Here is a 16,710-nt window from a genome sequence, read left to right on the forward strand (position 1 = left end):
AGACCTTACTGTACTACCATATTTGAGTGGTATTGCCCTCTAGTAGCTGGTCAACAGAAAGGCTATGGGAGCTACAGTACTTCCATGAGCAAAGAGCGTTTCCTTTACTGGTAGGGTGGGTCTACACTTGCATTCCTCTTTCGAAAGAGGTATGCAAATGAGGTACATAAAATGCAAATGAGGTATAAATTTGTATATTTGGCACCTCATTTGCATATTCTAATTTCAAAAGAGCTTCTTTTGAAAGAAGAAAGCCAGTGTAGATGCTGCTCTTTCGAAAGTAAACCCATCTTCGAAAGAATCCTTCTTCCCATTAAATAAAGGGAAGAAGGATTCTTTCGAAGATGGGGTTTACTTTCAAAAGAGCAGCATCTACACTGGCTTTCTTCTTTCAAAAGAAGAATATGCAAATGAGGTGCCAATATGCAAATGAATACCTCATTTGCATTTTTGATTTACCTCATTTGAATGCCTCTTTCGAAAGAGGAATGCAAATGTAGACGCACCGGTAGAGGACAGAGATTTTGAAGCAGAAGCAATCAGCCTGTTCCTAATAACTCATGAACATATATTTTCTATAATATTTGTATCTCTTGTAACATATTCATGTGCTGTGGACATCAGATATTGCAGTGGTAAAACAGAATCCTACACTGAGAGCTTGAGAGGTAAAAAGGAAAATCATTTTCATATATTTTTCAAAATATATCTCTCAATATGTAAATGTAAACTAGTTATTGATACTTTTTGAATTTCAAAAGGCCAAAGTATTAAAGCTTTGTCATTTCCCTTTCAAGTGAGAGTATGTCTTTGATCGTTGCCATATCTCTCAAAGTTACAGGAACCAGGCCATTGATTTCAAAAAAAAAAAAAAAGAAAAAAAAATCCCATGTTTAAAGGAATGTTTTTAAGTACTGCTTTTACTAGTGGCCAGAAAAAAGACAGAGGTTGCACTGTCAAAGTACTCCCCATACACTACATGAATACTTACTAATACTACTTAAAAATAAAATGCTCCCTGTCTGGGACCTGCTACAATAGAATAGTATGTGAATTAGAGGATGAAAATTTGGGATTAAGTCTTTAAGAATAGCATGAGTAGACCTCTATTTTCTATTAATCCCTTGAAAGGGGTGGATCCTATTGGTCAGTTATGTTAATGGGAGAAAGTTGTTGTGTCAAATCAAGCGAAATTAAAGTGCAAAAAAAACCTAAAGTTTTGGTGGGGTGTTTTTGGGCAGGGGAGGGTATTTTGTGTTCATGTGTCCTTTAAAACAAAAGCAGGTCAAATGCTGGCTTTCAAATTAGCACTGATCTCCAAAATCAAGGAGAGAGATTAATGGGAAAAAATTACCATTGCATTCATCTAAATTAATTCTCTCTCATTCTTATTGCGTACATGCAACTATAACAAAATCTATAAATATAATATACTGCTGCTCCTCAACTGTATTGGCCTGAACAAACAACAAAATAAAAATGTTGGTTGTCAGCAGGAGGGAATAAACGTGTAACTAAAGCCATGTGCCTTTACAGCATAAGCTAAAAACCAGCTGCCTCTCTGCTAAGGCTATAGAGCAGACTTCAATCTCCCTTCTCAGGGGTCTCAGCGCCTCTGGGTTATACATGCTGTTTAATTTCAAGAACTGTTAAATGCTCCCATGCTGATAGAGAGGCAACAAAGCATTACTATACCCCATGTCACAGAAAAAAGGCCTCTAAGCCACTTCTAGTCCTTTCACAAGACTGTGAATTATAAAGTTGTTGCCCATCTGACATGGTATTAGAGTTTCATCTTATTTTACTTCCCATTTCCCACTGTAAACAGATGTATTGAATCAGTCATTTTCAATAACTCAAAACTTCTTGGTTGTGTTACTTTTGAGATCAATGACACACAGTATTTTCATGCATTCATAGTTAACAATATTTCTGCATATTCTGTAAAATATTAAGCATCTTCTCAGTTCTTGTAACCAGGAGAAATAAGTGTTCTTAAATAGACGTTAGTCAGCTAATACCTCAAACGCTACAGTACACTGCTTTTTGATAACTAGAAAATTGTGTATACGTAGGTATTGTCCTAGATGAAGAAAATAAAACTTCTGTACCCACCCTTATATATATATATATATATATATATAGATCTCAAATGAATACATATGAAAATGTTGATGTATTACAGAAGAACAAAAACAGTCAAATTATACCAGGAACTGCAACATTTTATATTTTTTCCTTTAAATGTATCTGTATTGATTTGGCTTGTAAAAGTTTTTCAGGATGAACAAGCTGCCAGTCCTTGGCAATAACAATTTATGTTAATAGCCATAAATGAGCAGCCGCTTTCTCAGTTTCCAAGTGTAACTTAAAAGTCATCAGTTTAGATGCTTATAAGCATTGCTTGTTTTTCCATTTTCCTTTCCAGTAATTCTTTTAAACTGTTCTTCCTGTGTTTGAAGTATAGGTAATCAGAGAGAGAATGGCTAAGTCTGGCCTTTTCAAAGGGTCTAAAGCTGAGGCATTCTTTATTTGCAAAGTCACTCCCAGCTTGGTTCTCTTCTTTGTCTTGATTTCCTTTCCCGTTCTCCAATCCTTCTCTCAACATTTCCTCCTTGTCATCATGGTAAGACCCTTTGAAGTCTTTCACCACATAGTTTGGTTTGTGAGATAGATCCCGGGATGCATACAGCTTGTTGTTTTCATGATGGTACATGACAGGACTGAACTGCTCTGCTTCATAGCAGTTGTCTTCCTCTTCCTCCTGACCTGAGCTTCCCTTGGCACTCTCACCATCAGAATGAAATGAAATTCCTTTTCCTTGGCTTTTCTGGGAAAGGTCAAAAGGCTCTTCCTGTTCCAAGTTTCTCAAGATACCTGTCTGGGACAGGGTAATTCTTCCTCTTCCAAAACCTTATGGTGGTTTAAAAACAGTTGCAGTTTATACATAACACATTTATATAATGCTGCATTTCTAATCAAAACATAGTTTGGATGAGGATTTTTAAAATAAAATAATAATACAATTTGTGCAAAATGGCTCTCACTGTTGAAATAGTCTTACCTTACAGAGTATCCTTCACCCAATTAGCTTCAAGCACTTAATAAACCTTGGGTTCTTGGCACCCCAAGAGTTAACATAGAAAGGCATTATTATATCCTTTTACAGATGATTAAACTGAAGCGCACAATAGATTATTGAATTTATCATAGTCAGTGAGTGACATAGGGGCAAAAACCAATAGTCCTGACCTCCAGTTGACTACTTTTGCTACTAGATTTACATACTTCTTCCCCCTTTTTCATTTTTACCTATATTTTGATTGTCTACATCACAACCAAAGTTCTAATTTCTGCTCATTCGAGGGGAGGGAAAAGACTATAAAAACCTGTTAACACATTTTATGGAGGCTCTACTTCCAAGGCAATACTATTAAACTGGTAAACCTGACCACTTCTAAATAATATATCTCCATTTAGTTTGCTTTTCCTCAGTTAGTGGTACTGAAAATGTGTTATGTAGTATTCAGTAGTTCTGCTGAATTACTGGAGAGATCATAATCAGATGATATTTTTGCACTGTCTTAGTTTTTTTCTCCCCATAGTACTCATACTTGTCCCAATATTTGCTTGAGTGTCTGCTCTGTGTGTTTCCCTTCTGCTTGTTTGAAAACAGAAGTGAGCCCAGAGCATAACCTCAGATCCCAAAACCCACCGGTTGTGAGGAAGCTCAGATCAGGAGTCCAGCTTTGTAATATAGGCCCATCCTCTTCCTCTTTTTTCTTTTTCTTTTCTTTTCTTTTTTTTTTTTAATCATTGAGTGAAATCCCATCCCATTGAAGTCAATAGCAAAACTCCCATTAACTTTAGTAGAGCTAGTATTTCACCCACTTTTCTATTTCATCCATAATTGGCAATAACGTCTACAGAATGCATGTAGTCTTATTGCTGTGGTTAATGTATGACTAGTGGCAACCCTTACAAACTCGTCTAATAAGCATGAGGGGGGTGAAGAATCTGTATGCACAGAAATGTACATAACCTGCTTATAATACAATATATGGGTAAATGCCATTGTACTGTAAGAGACAAACATAGGGAAGTGTGGGAGACTATATTGTAAATAGGAGGGCATTTAAACTCTTATATTTTAGGGTCCATCTCTGTTTTGTTTTAAAACATTGTTAAAATAATGTTTTCCAGACTATCAGCATCCAAGCAATTATTAAAATCACACCAGCAAGTCCTAGCTAGCCAAAATCAGCCAGCTCTTAAGAAAATAGAACTTAATGAAATCTGACTGCCACCCAGATTCCCAAGTGAAACCTCAAAGCCCCAACCACCTCAACACTGCTCAAATGCCTCTTTAAAGAAACAGGCTTTGCAGCATATTCTTCACAGGTCAAAAAATGTAGATTGTTGAGACCAAGATGGGGAGGAGATTTCAGAGGTATGGACTCTAATGGAGAAAACTCTCCTTGTAAACTGAGGGAGCTCTAGTTTGAGCTCCTTACCTGATCTCTGCCTCTCACCATGCCTTACTGAGGCAGCTATCTCTCAGGTGGGAAATTCTATATCATTTGGAGCTTTACAGATCAAACCCGACACTTTGGAAGCCAATAAGCAGTAGTGAGGGTCATGGGGTACTGGTGCAAATGCCCCCCCAGGAGTTAGTGCAACAAGAGATCTGCCATATCTTGTAGCAGTTTCAAGTGTCCAATTGGATGTATGGTATAAAAACAGATAGGAATCCTGCAGAATGAAGTTGCAGTTTTAGCTCAAAAATAATGGAACTACACCCTCAATCAGGAGGGTCAATATAATCTCACCTATGTCCTGCAACTGCTTCTTCAGCCTATGATCACCATGGTCTTATCAGGACTGACTCTCAACCAACTGATTCCTATCTATGACCCAAATTGATTGGTGAGAGAGAAACTCTCCTGAGCTATCTAGATTGGATAAGATGGAGATACAAGGAAATTCATTTACTATGCAGTGATGGAGATTGGGGAACAGTGACAGGTCAAACTGGGGGTAATGTTTAGAAAACATTGATGTAGTTTAATAAATCTCTTGCACTTTAACATAATCTCCCAGCAATGGGGGAGGTTCAGTAACTTCTAGAATCTAAAGCAGAGAAAACAACTGTACCTTCTGAGATCTATGGTACTGTGTCCTTTATGGTGGGGGTGTGTGCATTCAAACCACTGCAAAAACAAACTTCTTGCTTGTTATTACCTTGAGAATGAAATCCTCTTTCCATAACCCCGTGTTTGACTTTCATGTGTCGGGTGAGGTTTCCCTTCAAGGTGAATTTGCTGGGACAGTAGAGACACTTGAATGGTTTGCTGTCGGAATGCAAGTGCATGTGTCCCATTAGATTGTGCATTCTATTAAATTCCTTTCCACACAGCTGTCAAAAACAATGGAAATTAAAATAATTTATTTTGTAGATACACCTACAAGGCAAGTACTCTAAAGGTAAATACAATCTTCCTTTGAGATAAGAAAGTACTGCAGCCTAGACAGCTTTTGCCAGGAACTTCATTTTATCATTCCAAACTGTATTCAAAGCGCAAAAACAAATTGTCACTGTACTGCTTGGGCTTATTCTGTCCAGACATATATATATATATATACACACACACACACATACAGCTAAGCAAATACTTCTGTTGTTTTTTTTTTACTGATGTAAAAATCTAAATCAAGGTCCCTTCAGAATCAGATAAAGCCCATAGAATGGGCATAGAAGACTCAGTTCTATAGGTGGGAGGCTGACTCTGGCCCCTGGGCAGAAGTACGTAACACATTAATGCACCATGAATTGGTAAATACTGATACAGGTACACTCCCTCTCAGGAGTGTCCTCTTTTTTGAGAGTTCAAACATGGTAACCCTAGCAGAAGGCATATGGCTAACCTCCCCCAGCCAGCCATTTACCAGTGGTTGGAAGTCTTGGGCTCTTTTCATTCCTGGGCCCAAGGGCAGCTGCCCCCTTTACACTCTCCCTCCTGCCCATCAGCAGCCCTGGGCCAGTTCTATATTTTATAACTTTAAATAAATCACAGTTGCAAAATTCTGTTTGGTCAGGCAATATACTTTGTGTGGTTTAAATCTACCCCTTCATCAGGGACAATACCATACCAAGAAGGAACATGGAAAACTTTTGATGAAAGATCAGATAGGTTAAAAGTTAGGAATGAAACATTGTATAGCTCTCCTATCTAGGCCCTTCAAACGACAGCAGTTTTTAGCAGAAGAATAGTAAAAGCAATTCCTTTTCCTCCAAACCCATCCCCTTCAATCTTCTCTGATGCTCTCCTTTTCTGTGTATTAGTTTATGTGTTTTATGCATTTAGTGAGAAACCTGGAGTTTAGACAATCTTGCGACTGCAACAATGACTCAGGTTTTCCTGGAGCATATTAATGCCAACACTAGCCACTGATCCAGCAAGTTTCCCTTTGATGAAACAATATGTTGAGTTTTTGTTTCTAGATCTCTCCTTTCATTACCTCTTCCCCTATAAACAAAATGTACTCTCAAACACACAGGCATTTGTTAACCCTTTTATAGACTTCTGGACTTCCAATTCCTGATAAGGGTGTAACAAGTAACTGTATTTATTCTTTTCAGATTGATGTCTCCCCACTTACGAATTTTTCCTGCAGCTGTAGAACCTGCTGCATGCTGTCCATTTGAACTTCTGTTTGGAAGAAATTTTAGCCAGACTTTTCCCAAGTTGAATTTTTAATCAGTATCTTCATATTACTTGAACACAGGGACTCCCTAGCTAAATATCATATTTTCTGTAAGAAGACAATACTAGAAGAGAATTTCACTAGATGTAAACTAGAAAGCTTGGTTTCATTTGAATTCTGATTTAGATATTTCACATAGTTTTGGGAAATCACTTGATGGAGGATTCAAATTTTATCAAACTGTCTACCAGAAGATCTGCTGTGGTGGGGGAATTTTAAAACTGTGGGCTGATGTTGGGCAGAATGCCCTCCTCCTTTATTTTTTCTTTTGTGCTGTAACTGCTTTCCATTCTCCTCAGAGAAAAGATAACTGGAATATTAAAAACTGAATATCTGAGTCATCTTTTAATATCTATAATAGAGTTGAATGATACTGGAAAAGAAATCTGAAAATAGTTATTTGCATTTTAAATTATTTGCTTTTTTAAAATGCAGTCCTTGTATTGTCTTGTGCAAATATGCCAGCAAGTTTATTCGCAAAAGTGTTCATGCAACAAAAACAGTTTTAAATAAATACTTGAAAATACTCTCTGAAAATGAGTTTGTGACTGTGGGTATTCACACAGGAGAGATGATTCTAAGTGTTACTCTTCCACCTAGGAAACAGAACTGTATGCCCCATGCATCCAAAGAAAGGTAACAAACCTGATTGTTTATATTTCAAATTTTCATTATTGATTATATGCAATGAACAGGTTGTTACCATATATCAGTCAAGAATTATTTGTAGAAATTATGACATCATTTCAGGCACAAACATTTAGGAATTATAAACTGTTCATAGACAACTGACTTATTTCCTGCTTGTGAAATATTGTTTCATCTGTTGAATAGTTGCCCACTACTTGATCAGCTCTAGTCACAGCAGACAGTATACTGAAATAATAACAAAGCAGGTTTCACCATTGAAATCAACACTTCAAAAAGCGTTAGGGGAATGGAAAGGCAAAGAAATGTTCATTAGCATATAGGGCTGCTGATGGAAGGGCAGACAGGGCAGGTACCGGAGGACCTGGCAATTTCAAAGAGCTCAGGATTCCCAGCTGTTGCTATCATTGCAGCAGCGGCAGGGGCCAGAGCCCCAGCTGGTGCTGTTCCATAAACACTGAAGGTTTGGGTGCGGGAGGTTAGTCCCAGCCCCACCCCTTCTGCTCCATGTCCCCCCACCTCTTCTGGGGCCCAGAACCAGTTTTCCAACCCACCCACACCTTGACAAAAGCCTGGGGAAGTCTGTCCTCAGCCCAGTTAGCACAGTAAAATCCATGAAGGACAATTGCCGCTCTTGATAGTGGCTGGAACAGCTTACCATACATCAATGATTCTCTGAATTTAACAACTCTTCATAGAAAAGAACAGAACAAATATTTTTAGCATGAGGCCATCTATTGTTCAAGTTATGGCTAGTCTGTTGCTCAGCATAGTAGATTTTATTATCTGTTCACCTAAAACACCTAACCAAAGAAATGGAAGTAAAATACCAATGTGAATAATTAAAGAAGTTAATTTAGCTAAGAGTCTTTATACGTTTGAAAAAAAAAGAACAAATACTGTAAGAGGGTTTTTTGTTTGTTTTTAAGTCAGAAGTACCTATTTCTGCTTCTTTTTCTCTGGAGGAAACAAAAGGGCATATGATGTGGTAGAACATGGGTTTGAGTCCGTGGATAAAGAAGACAGAGTTTCCATTTCTCTGAGTCATTCACAGTCTAATGGATGGAATACAGCTAAATTTACCCCGACCCTAAAACCACTTTCAGTCAGAGCTGAAGAATGTAGGTGGAAACTGAATCCTTGATGGGAGGAGGAAGTGATGCCAAGGGAAAATCCATGGAGGGAGGTGCTACAGCAAAATACAACAGGACATGAAATTATTTCTTTCTGGGAGAGTGACTGTCCAGGAGGGGCACCATTAGAGGATGAACTGGTCCTCTGTGGGGTTTCTGGATCAGTTCTACTCTCTGCCAGGCTCAGTCTACCTTTCCATCTAAAGGGGAACATGTTCCAGGATCACATGGCAGAAGAGTGCAACATGAGAGTCAGGTCTGGGGGAAAAAAGGGCAGTTCAGGAAGCAGACCAGAGAGAAGAAGGAAGCAGAGAAGCCCTCCTTAGGTCACACTGAGACAGCCTGGGAGTAGAACCCTCCTGGGAGCTGGTTAGGAAGGCTAGAAGTCAGTCTTTTGGAAGAAAACTCTAGCTGGCTGTTGTACTTCCCAGGCAGAGGCTTAGGACAGTGCGTATCTACAGGTAACAAATAGTCTCCTGTGAGATATCCCAAGTGAGTGGAAAGGACATGGCTTACACGTGCAGAGGTTATTGTTCAATTGGTTTAATGGTGAGAAATAAAACTGTGTCCCTGAGACAAAGGGAGTCCTTTGATGTACTAGCCAGTGAGTTGGCCCACTGGCTTAAAGGCACTTCATTAAAAAACTCTGAATAAGCTGAGCCTAGCTATTTGCTCATGCTGAACAGTAACCCACAACACAAAGCACCATGCTCCAAAGTCTTGCTATTAGACTCTCTCAAGAATTTGATGAGTCTTTAGAAAGGTTTTATAGCGTGTTTTCATTGTAATTGACTATTGATTTGAAACAATGCCCTTGGATATAATGGGAAGCCTTGGTACATACTAGCACTCTCATGGACAGTCTTGGAACAGAAGCAAAGGATTAAAGAAGCATGAATTAAACTCTTAGTCTGTGTCTAGATTAGCCCCCACCTTCGAAGGGGGCATGGTAATTAGGGTGTCGGGAGATTATTAATGAGGTACTGCAATGCATATGCAACACTTCATTAGGCTAAATCTCCCATGTAGCAACTTCGAAGTGTCAAGCTTTGAAGTGCTGGCTTATGTGTAGCTGAGGGTCAGCCATGGGTATTTCCAAGTGCCTGCACTACTTCAAAGTCCCTTTACTCCTCAAAATATACACCACAGAGTTTCATTAGTAATCTCCTGACACCCTAATTAATGTGCATCCTTCGAAATTGGGGGCTAGTCTAGACACAACCTTAGTCCAAGATGGAAGATGCCAAGTATGGTTGGTAGTATTGAAGCAAATATCAGTGTTCTATAGTAAAGTTCCAAATTCTGTTGATTTCAGGGTCAATGGCAAACCTATTAACTTCAAGAAGTCTTGTGGCACATTATAGACTAACAGATATTTTGGAGCATAAGCTTTTGTGGGCAAAGACCTGCTTCACCTTGCCCACAAAAGCTTATGCTCCAAAATATCTGTCAGTCTATAAGGAGCCTCAAGACTTCTTGTTGTTCTCAAAGCTACAGACTAACACGGCTACCTCTCTGATACTATTAACTTCAGTAGAAGCTATCCTAACATCTTGCTATAACAATAGTGCATCCTTGGGAGCAACTGCTATAGCACACTGTAGTATTTTTTCGTTAATAAGAAAGCCCAGACTTTGCTTTTTAAAAGCTGAAAGGATCTCTGCTCTTCAGAGAAGGAGCCAAATGAGATTACAAGATGCAGCTGGATGAGGAAACACACGGCACAAGTATTTTCAACTCCAGAACATCAGATAGTCTGTGTGTGGCTGTAATTAGACATATAGGAAAGCCTTGTGTTTTCTTTAGCTATGAGAAAAAAGCCACCAAAATTGCAGCCTGCAGTGAGGCAGAAAGGCTACTGCTGTGCTGTCCTTCCCTTACATTCTTCTTCTATTTTTTTCTTTGTAAGAAGGGTGTTCCTTTCCTCACAGAGAGAGGGAGAGGGAGAAAGACTGTAAACTGTCCAAAAGGACCGTGAGAAAACAGGAAGCTTTGAAAAGCACAAGAGAAAGCAAGATGAAATCTATTTGCAGGCAGTTCCCTAGGGACATATGAGCCATTGTTCAGCAGGCAGTTCATACAGCTATATCCTTCCTTCTGCTGAGGAGGAGTGTGATGCCAAAAGGCTGCTATCTGGTCATTGCCTTAACCCTCTGAATACCATCCAAAAAGGCTTGACTAATCCAAGTTTCCTTTGGGGATTCTGCCAGAGAAGCAAGGGATATCCCTAAAGCTAAGGGTCCTAATATTCCCCTCACTTTTAGCACCACAACTCTATTTGACCAGAGACATTACTCCTGATTTCCACCAGTGTAGTAGTGGGAAGAATCTGGGCCCCAGTGCTTGGTTGTTTTTGTTCTGAGAGGGGACACTTGGTGGAGATAGCAAGGGAAAATAGGTGTTCCACAGAAGCTTTTGCTAATAGCAGAAAAACATGTTGCTTGTTGCTACAGTTTGTTCTTAATCAGAAAAAGGCTGATTTTTTTGAAATTTTCAATAGACAAAAAATGTACAGCAAGGTTGCAACATTTGTGACTTTAACATTCACAAATTCAGTTTTTCGCCAGCTGCTGCCTCTTCCTTGCAACTCCAGGAGGGGAGAAGCCTCAATTTCTGCTTCCCCGGGGCTCCAGACAGGGAGCACCTACGGCTGTTGCCTTCCCAGGGCTCTGGGGTAGGGAGAGACAGCAGCTGCCACTGCTCTTGGGCTCCAGGTCAGTGGCTGCTGCTTCCCCAGGGTCTCTGTGGGGAGCACCCACAGCCACTGCCTCCCTGCATCCCCACACAGGAGCCGTGGCAGCTGATGCTTCACTGGGGCTCTGGACTAATAATAATCACAAAATTCAGCATTCACGAGGGTTCTTAACACTGAACCCTCGCAAATGTTGCAGCTCTACTGTATTTGGTAACATCAAAACATTTTGTTTCAATAAGGAAAATATTTTGCTTTGATAATATATTAAATACAACATAGTATGATATTAAATATCATTGCAATAAAATGAAGTAATATTATGTAAAAGTATGAATAAGCAGATTTAGAATGATAGTCAAAACAAAACATTTCAACATTATTTAAACAAAGCAAGAAAGTTGAAATGATTTTTACTTGTTTCCATTCAGAATTTAATTGATATGATTTTCCTTTTAGACATTTTGATTTTGATAAAACTGCATTTTCCAACCAAAATTATTGAATTGAAATTTTTTTAGGTTAGCTCTACTTTTGATTTCCCTAAGGAACCATTCTAGTTCCAGAAGAACTTTGATTTAGATGAAATCTCTATCTCTAAATCTGCCTCTGCATTGCTTCTCCCTTTCAGAAGAGGCACGTAAGTGCAGCAGATTGAAAATGCTAATAAGGCACTGATATGAATATTCAGTGCCTCGTTTGCATAATGGCGCCCATTCGCTGCATCAAAAGTGCTGCTTTTGAAATGCAAAATAACCATGTAGACAGGGTTCCTTCTAAAGGAAGTCTCACTTTCAAAAGCACAATTCTTCCTAATATTTTTCAGGAAGAGGGGTGCTTTTGAAACCAGGTCTTCCTTTTGAAGGAACCCCATCTACACAGCTATTTTGCATTTAGTAACCAGCACTTTCAACATGGTGAGTGGCCAGCATTATGCAAATGAGGCACTGAATATTCACATCGGCATTAGCATATTTGATTCACTGCATTTACATGCCCCTTCTGAAAGGAAGGGGCAATGTAGGTGCAGCCTAAGTATTTATGCAGAAACTGAAAAATATAATGCTATCTAACAAGCAGTCCTACACTTTAAAGAAAAACAAATTTATTAGGTCATAACTTTTTATGGGTCTTACCCACAAAAGCTCATTGCCAAATAAATTATTTAGTTATTAAGGTGCCACAGGACTGCTTGTTATTTGTGAAGCTACAGGCTAACAGTCCCTCTGAGACTATGGCTACACTAGAGCAATCTGTCAACAGAAGTTACTGGTGGAAGAGATCTTCCAACAAAACTTCTGTCAACAGATCACAGACAGACTGCCAACCAGATCAAAAGAGCAATCCACACTGTTGACAGAGAGCAGCTGGACTGTCCCTCTGCTCTCTTGACAAAACAGCCAATCAGAAAGAACAGAAGACAGGGCTGCCTGATGTGCTGGAAGCCCTGTCCATTGACGGAATGTGCAGGCTGGCTCTCTGTTGACAAAGGTGTTCTTCCTCTCAGTGGAGCAGCAGAATGCTGTCAACAAAAGTGCCACATTCTGTCAATTTACTGTCAACAGAACACCTTGGGAATGTGGATGGTCTGCAGATTTTGTCAACAAAAAGCCAATTTTGTCTCCAAAACTCTCTAGTGTAGACATAGCCTGAGACTCTAATGTTATTGAGGCATTTATGTTGCACTCAGTTTCCAGGTGCTTAAATGTTAACCAAGTGATAATGAAACAAACCAGCAGTCATGTAGCACTTTAAAGACTAACAAAATGTATTAGTGATGAGCTTTCCAGGGGCAGACCCACTTCTTCAGACTGCTGGATTGTTTTGTTAGAATACAGACTGACATGGCTACCTCTCCCTTACTATTCAAGTGAGAATGAAACATTCTAGTTTGGCCATTTTAATATAAAGCTGTATTATAGAGCCATGTGGTCAGTTAAAAGAAGTAATGCATTAGTGCCAGGAAAGATAATGGAGCAGGTAATTAAAGAAATCATCTGCAAGCACTTGGAAGGTGGTAAGGTGATAGGGAGCAGCCAGCATGGATTTGTAAAGAACAAATCATGTCAAACTAATCTGATAGCTTTCTTTGATAGGATAATGAGCCTTGTGGATAGGGGAGAAGCAGTAGATACCTAGACTTCGGTAAAGCATTTGATTCGGTCTCGCATGATATTCTTATAAAAAAACTAGGCAAATACAATTTAGATGAGGCTACTGTAATGTGGGTGCATAACTGGCTGGATAACCATACCCAGAGAGTAGTTCTTAATGGTTCTCAATCCTGCTGGAAAAGTATAACAAGTGGGGTTCTGCAGGGTCTGTGTTAGGACCGGTTCTGTTCAATATCTTCATCAACGATTTAGATACTGGCATAGAAAGTACGCTTACTAAGTTTGCAAATGATACCAAGCTGGAAGGGGTTGCAACTGCTTTGGAGGATAGGATCATAATTCAAAATGATCTGGATAAATTGGAGAAATGGTCTGAGGTAAACAGGATGAAGTTTAATAAGGACAAATGCAAAGTGCTCCACTTGGGAAGGAACACATACAGAATGGGGAGAGACTGTCTAGGAATAACTACAGCAGGACAGGATCTAGGGGTTATAGTGGACCACAAGCTAAATATGAGTCAACAGTGTGACGCTGTTGCAAAAAAACCAAACATGATTCTGGGATGCATTAACAGGTGTGTTGTGAACAAGACATGAGAAGTCATTCTACTGCTCTACTCTGCGCTGGTTAGGCCTCAGCTGGAGTATTGTGTCCAGTTCTGGGCACCTGAGTTGAACAAAGATGTGGAGAAATTAGAGAGGGTCCAGAAGAGAGTGACAAGAATGATTAAAGGTCTAGAGAATGTGACCTATGAAGAAAGCCTGAAAGAATTGGGCTTGTTTAGTTTTGAAAAGAGAAGATTGAGGGGAGACATGATAGCGGTTTTCAGGTATCTAAAAGGGTGTCATAAGGAGGAAGGAGAAAACTTGTTCTTCTTGGCCTCTGAGGATAGAACAAGAGGCAATGGGCTTAAACTGCAACAAGGGAGGTTTAGGTTGGACATCAGGAAAAAGTTCCTAACTGTCAGGGTGGTCAAACAGTGGAATAAATTGCCAAGGGAGGTTGTGGAATCTCCATTGCTGGAGATATTTAAGAACAGGTTAGACAGATGTCTATCAGGGATGGTTTAGACAGTACTTGGTCCTGCCATTGGGGCAGGGGGCTGGACTTGATGGTCTCTCGAGGTCCCTTCCAGTCCTAGTATTCTATGATTCTATGATTTTATTAAAAGAATTGAAAAGGGTGATTGTACCAGCTGTAAACAGGATAACAAATTTGAATAACTTCTTCCTTATAAATTAGAGATGGGTTTAAACTAGAACCCCAAGTCCAAATGCCTCTACATTTAGAGGAAGTTCAGATCAAAGTGTGTTTTGCTGCCCTTTAGTTTCCTGTGTGCTGTCTTGTGGGAAGTAGCAGTCCAGCCTAAGATGATCCTATTTTATTTTGTTATCACCACAAAGAGGCAAACAAGTCTTTTTCTGTAGGCTGCTTTATTAGGATACTAATGTCCTGGCCATATTTCAGCTTGGGGCAATTGCATTTGCTCCAGTCCAAATTTTCTTGTAGTTTTGCTATAGTGTATCTCATGTCCTGTACCAACTATGGTGTAGGACAGAGGTGAGCAAAGTGAGGGGCGGATTTCATAAAGGAGGTGGGGCACAGTTGGCTGCTAAGTCGCAGGCTCATCCATCTCATTAAAAATGTTGGAACATGTTTCTGTTTTTATATATGTGTATTCACATTTATATACTGATTAATAAAGTTTTTACAGTCTACATACAGTACTTATTTTCTTACACATGTCAAAAGGGTTTTTTCATATGAACATAACTGAAATTTCCATTGGTTTGGATTACCTTAGACAGGTTGTTGGGGGAGGGGAGCCCTGCTAATTGCAGGGATGAAAAGTAGGGCCTGGCGTAAAGGGTTTGCTCACCCTTGATGTAGGATTATGCTGAACTGTAGTACGTTTTTGTGACTCACTCGATCAATGTATTGATCTATGTCCATCTACACTGGGAACTAACTTTGAAGTTAGGCACTACATCGAAGTAGCCAGCAGAGAGTCTACACACATTTTTCCTGTACTTCAAAGTAGGGCACCCAACTTTGAAGTCCTTACTCCATTCCTGTGAATGGAGTAGTGCCCTACTTTGAAGTTTAACTTCAAAGTAGGGTGTGTGTGGACACTCAGCTTCAAAGTTGCTTAATTGAAGTTAAGTATCGGAGGGGTAGCCGTGTTAGTCTGGATCTGTAACAGCAACAAAGGGTCCTGTGGCACCTTCTAGAATAACAAAAGTGAGTCTGTGCTCACGAAAGCTCATGCTCAAAACTTTTCTGTTAGTCTATAAGGTGCCACAGGACCCTTTGTTGCTGTTAATTGAAGTTGTACTTGAAAGTAAGCAACTTCAAAGTTATTTTTGTAGTGTAGACACAGCCTAAGTGTTTAGTAGGTGCATCAGATTGTTGTCTTCCTTTAGAATGAAATATGCTAGATAAATGTCAGGTATTTTTATTATCATTATCAGACTAACAACAATATTCAGTACTCACTAAGAAAAAATACAACTTCAAAATTAAGGATACTGATAATATTTAAGGGTGTGGCCACGGCAGAGGGGAGGGAATGAAAAATAATATGGAAGTTTTCCTGCCTCTGTTTTGGATGTTGTATTTGCACTGACACTGCTTGATATAAAAAAAAATGAAACCAAACAATTATTCTGAAAAATGAATTTAAATAAACATGTAATATTCTTTTAGGTATTTCTTTTCTAATTGCATCCTACCATGTTAAATGAAATCTTGGGAACGTTTACTGATGCTGTACCTCTGCAACTTGTGAGAAATGCTTACCTTGCATTTAAAGGGCTTGACATCAGAGTGAACAATCATATGCGCCTTCAGAGTCTGTTTCTGCACAAAGCTCTTGAAGCACAGGTGACACTGGTAGGCTCTGATATTGGTGTGGATCAACACATGTCTCTTCATGTTGGCTAGCAGAGTAAACTCCCGGCCACAGATCCCACATTTGTGCTCCTTCACACCCTTATGGAAACAGAGTCAGAAAACTGAATAGATGTGACTGTTTCACTCATTTATTTACAAAGCTGTTATATGAATATGTATTTAAGCTGTGCTAGTAAAGTTAAGTTGAAGCCTGTTGCGCTCGCTGGTGTATAGGGCAGCAACAAACGTCCTCCACTTTAGTCTGTAGTGCTAGTAAATGAGGTGAATTAATTCAGATCTTATTGTCAGCATCCTACTGAAATGGTGGATATTTGGATACTATTTTTTCCTTCTAGTCAATTTATGTAAGATTCTAAAAGCGGAAAAAGAAACTATAAAATGCCCATACGACAGAACAGTATAAACAGGAGGAAGGAACAATAAGTGGCCTGTCTCCCAATAA

At 39.3% G+C, this 16,710-nt stretch overlaps 1 protein-coding gene across 1 annotated transcript in view; it reads right to left on the reverse strand.

Annotated features, from left to right (window-relative positions):
* Positions 1-367: 367 nt before the first annotated feature.
* The window catches only part of ZNF366 (zinc finger protein 366), a 38,241-nt gene continuing 21,898 nt past the window's right edge, over positions 368-16,710 (reverse strand). The window contains exons 3-5 of the mRNA XM_074994231.1: positions 16,155-16,346; positions 5,242-5,416; positions 368-2,913 (exon numbers count right to left, since the gene is read on the reverse strand). Coding sequence (XP_074850332.1) covers positions 2,384-2,913; positions 5,242-5,416; positions 16,155-16,346 — 897 coding nt within the window. The 3' untranslated portion in view covers positions 368-2,383. The remainder of the gene's footprint in view (positions 2,914-5,241; positions 5,417-16,154; positions 16,347-16,710) is intronic.

Source organism: Carettochelys insculpta, chromosome 5 (assembly GCF_033958435.1).
Source record: "Carettochelys insculpta isolate YL-2023 chromosome 5, ASM3395843v1, whole genome shotgun sequence".
NCBI lineage: Eukaryota > Metazoa > Chordata > Testudines > Carettochelyidae > Carettochelys > Carettochelys insculpta.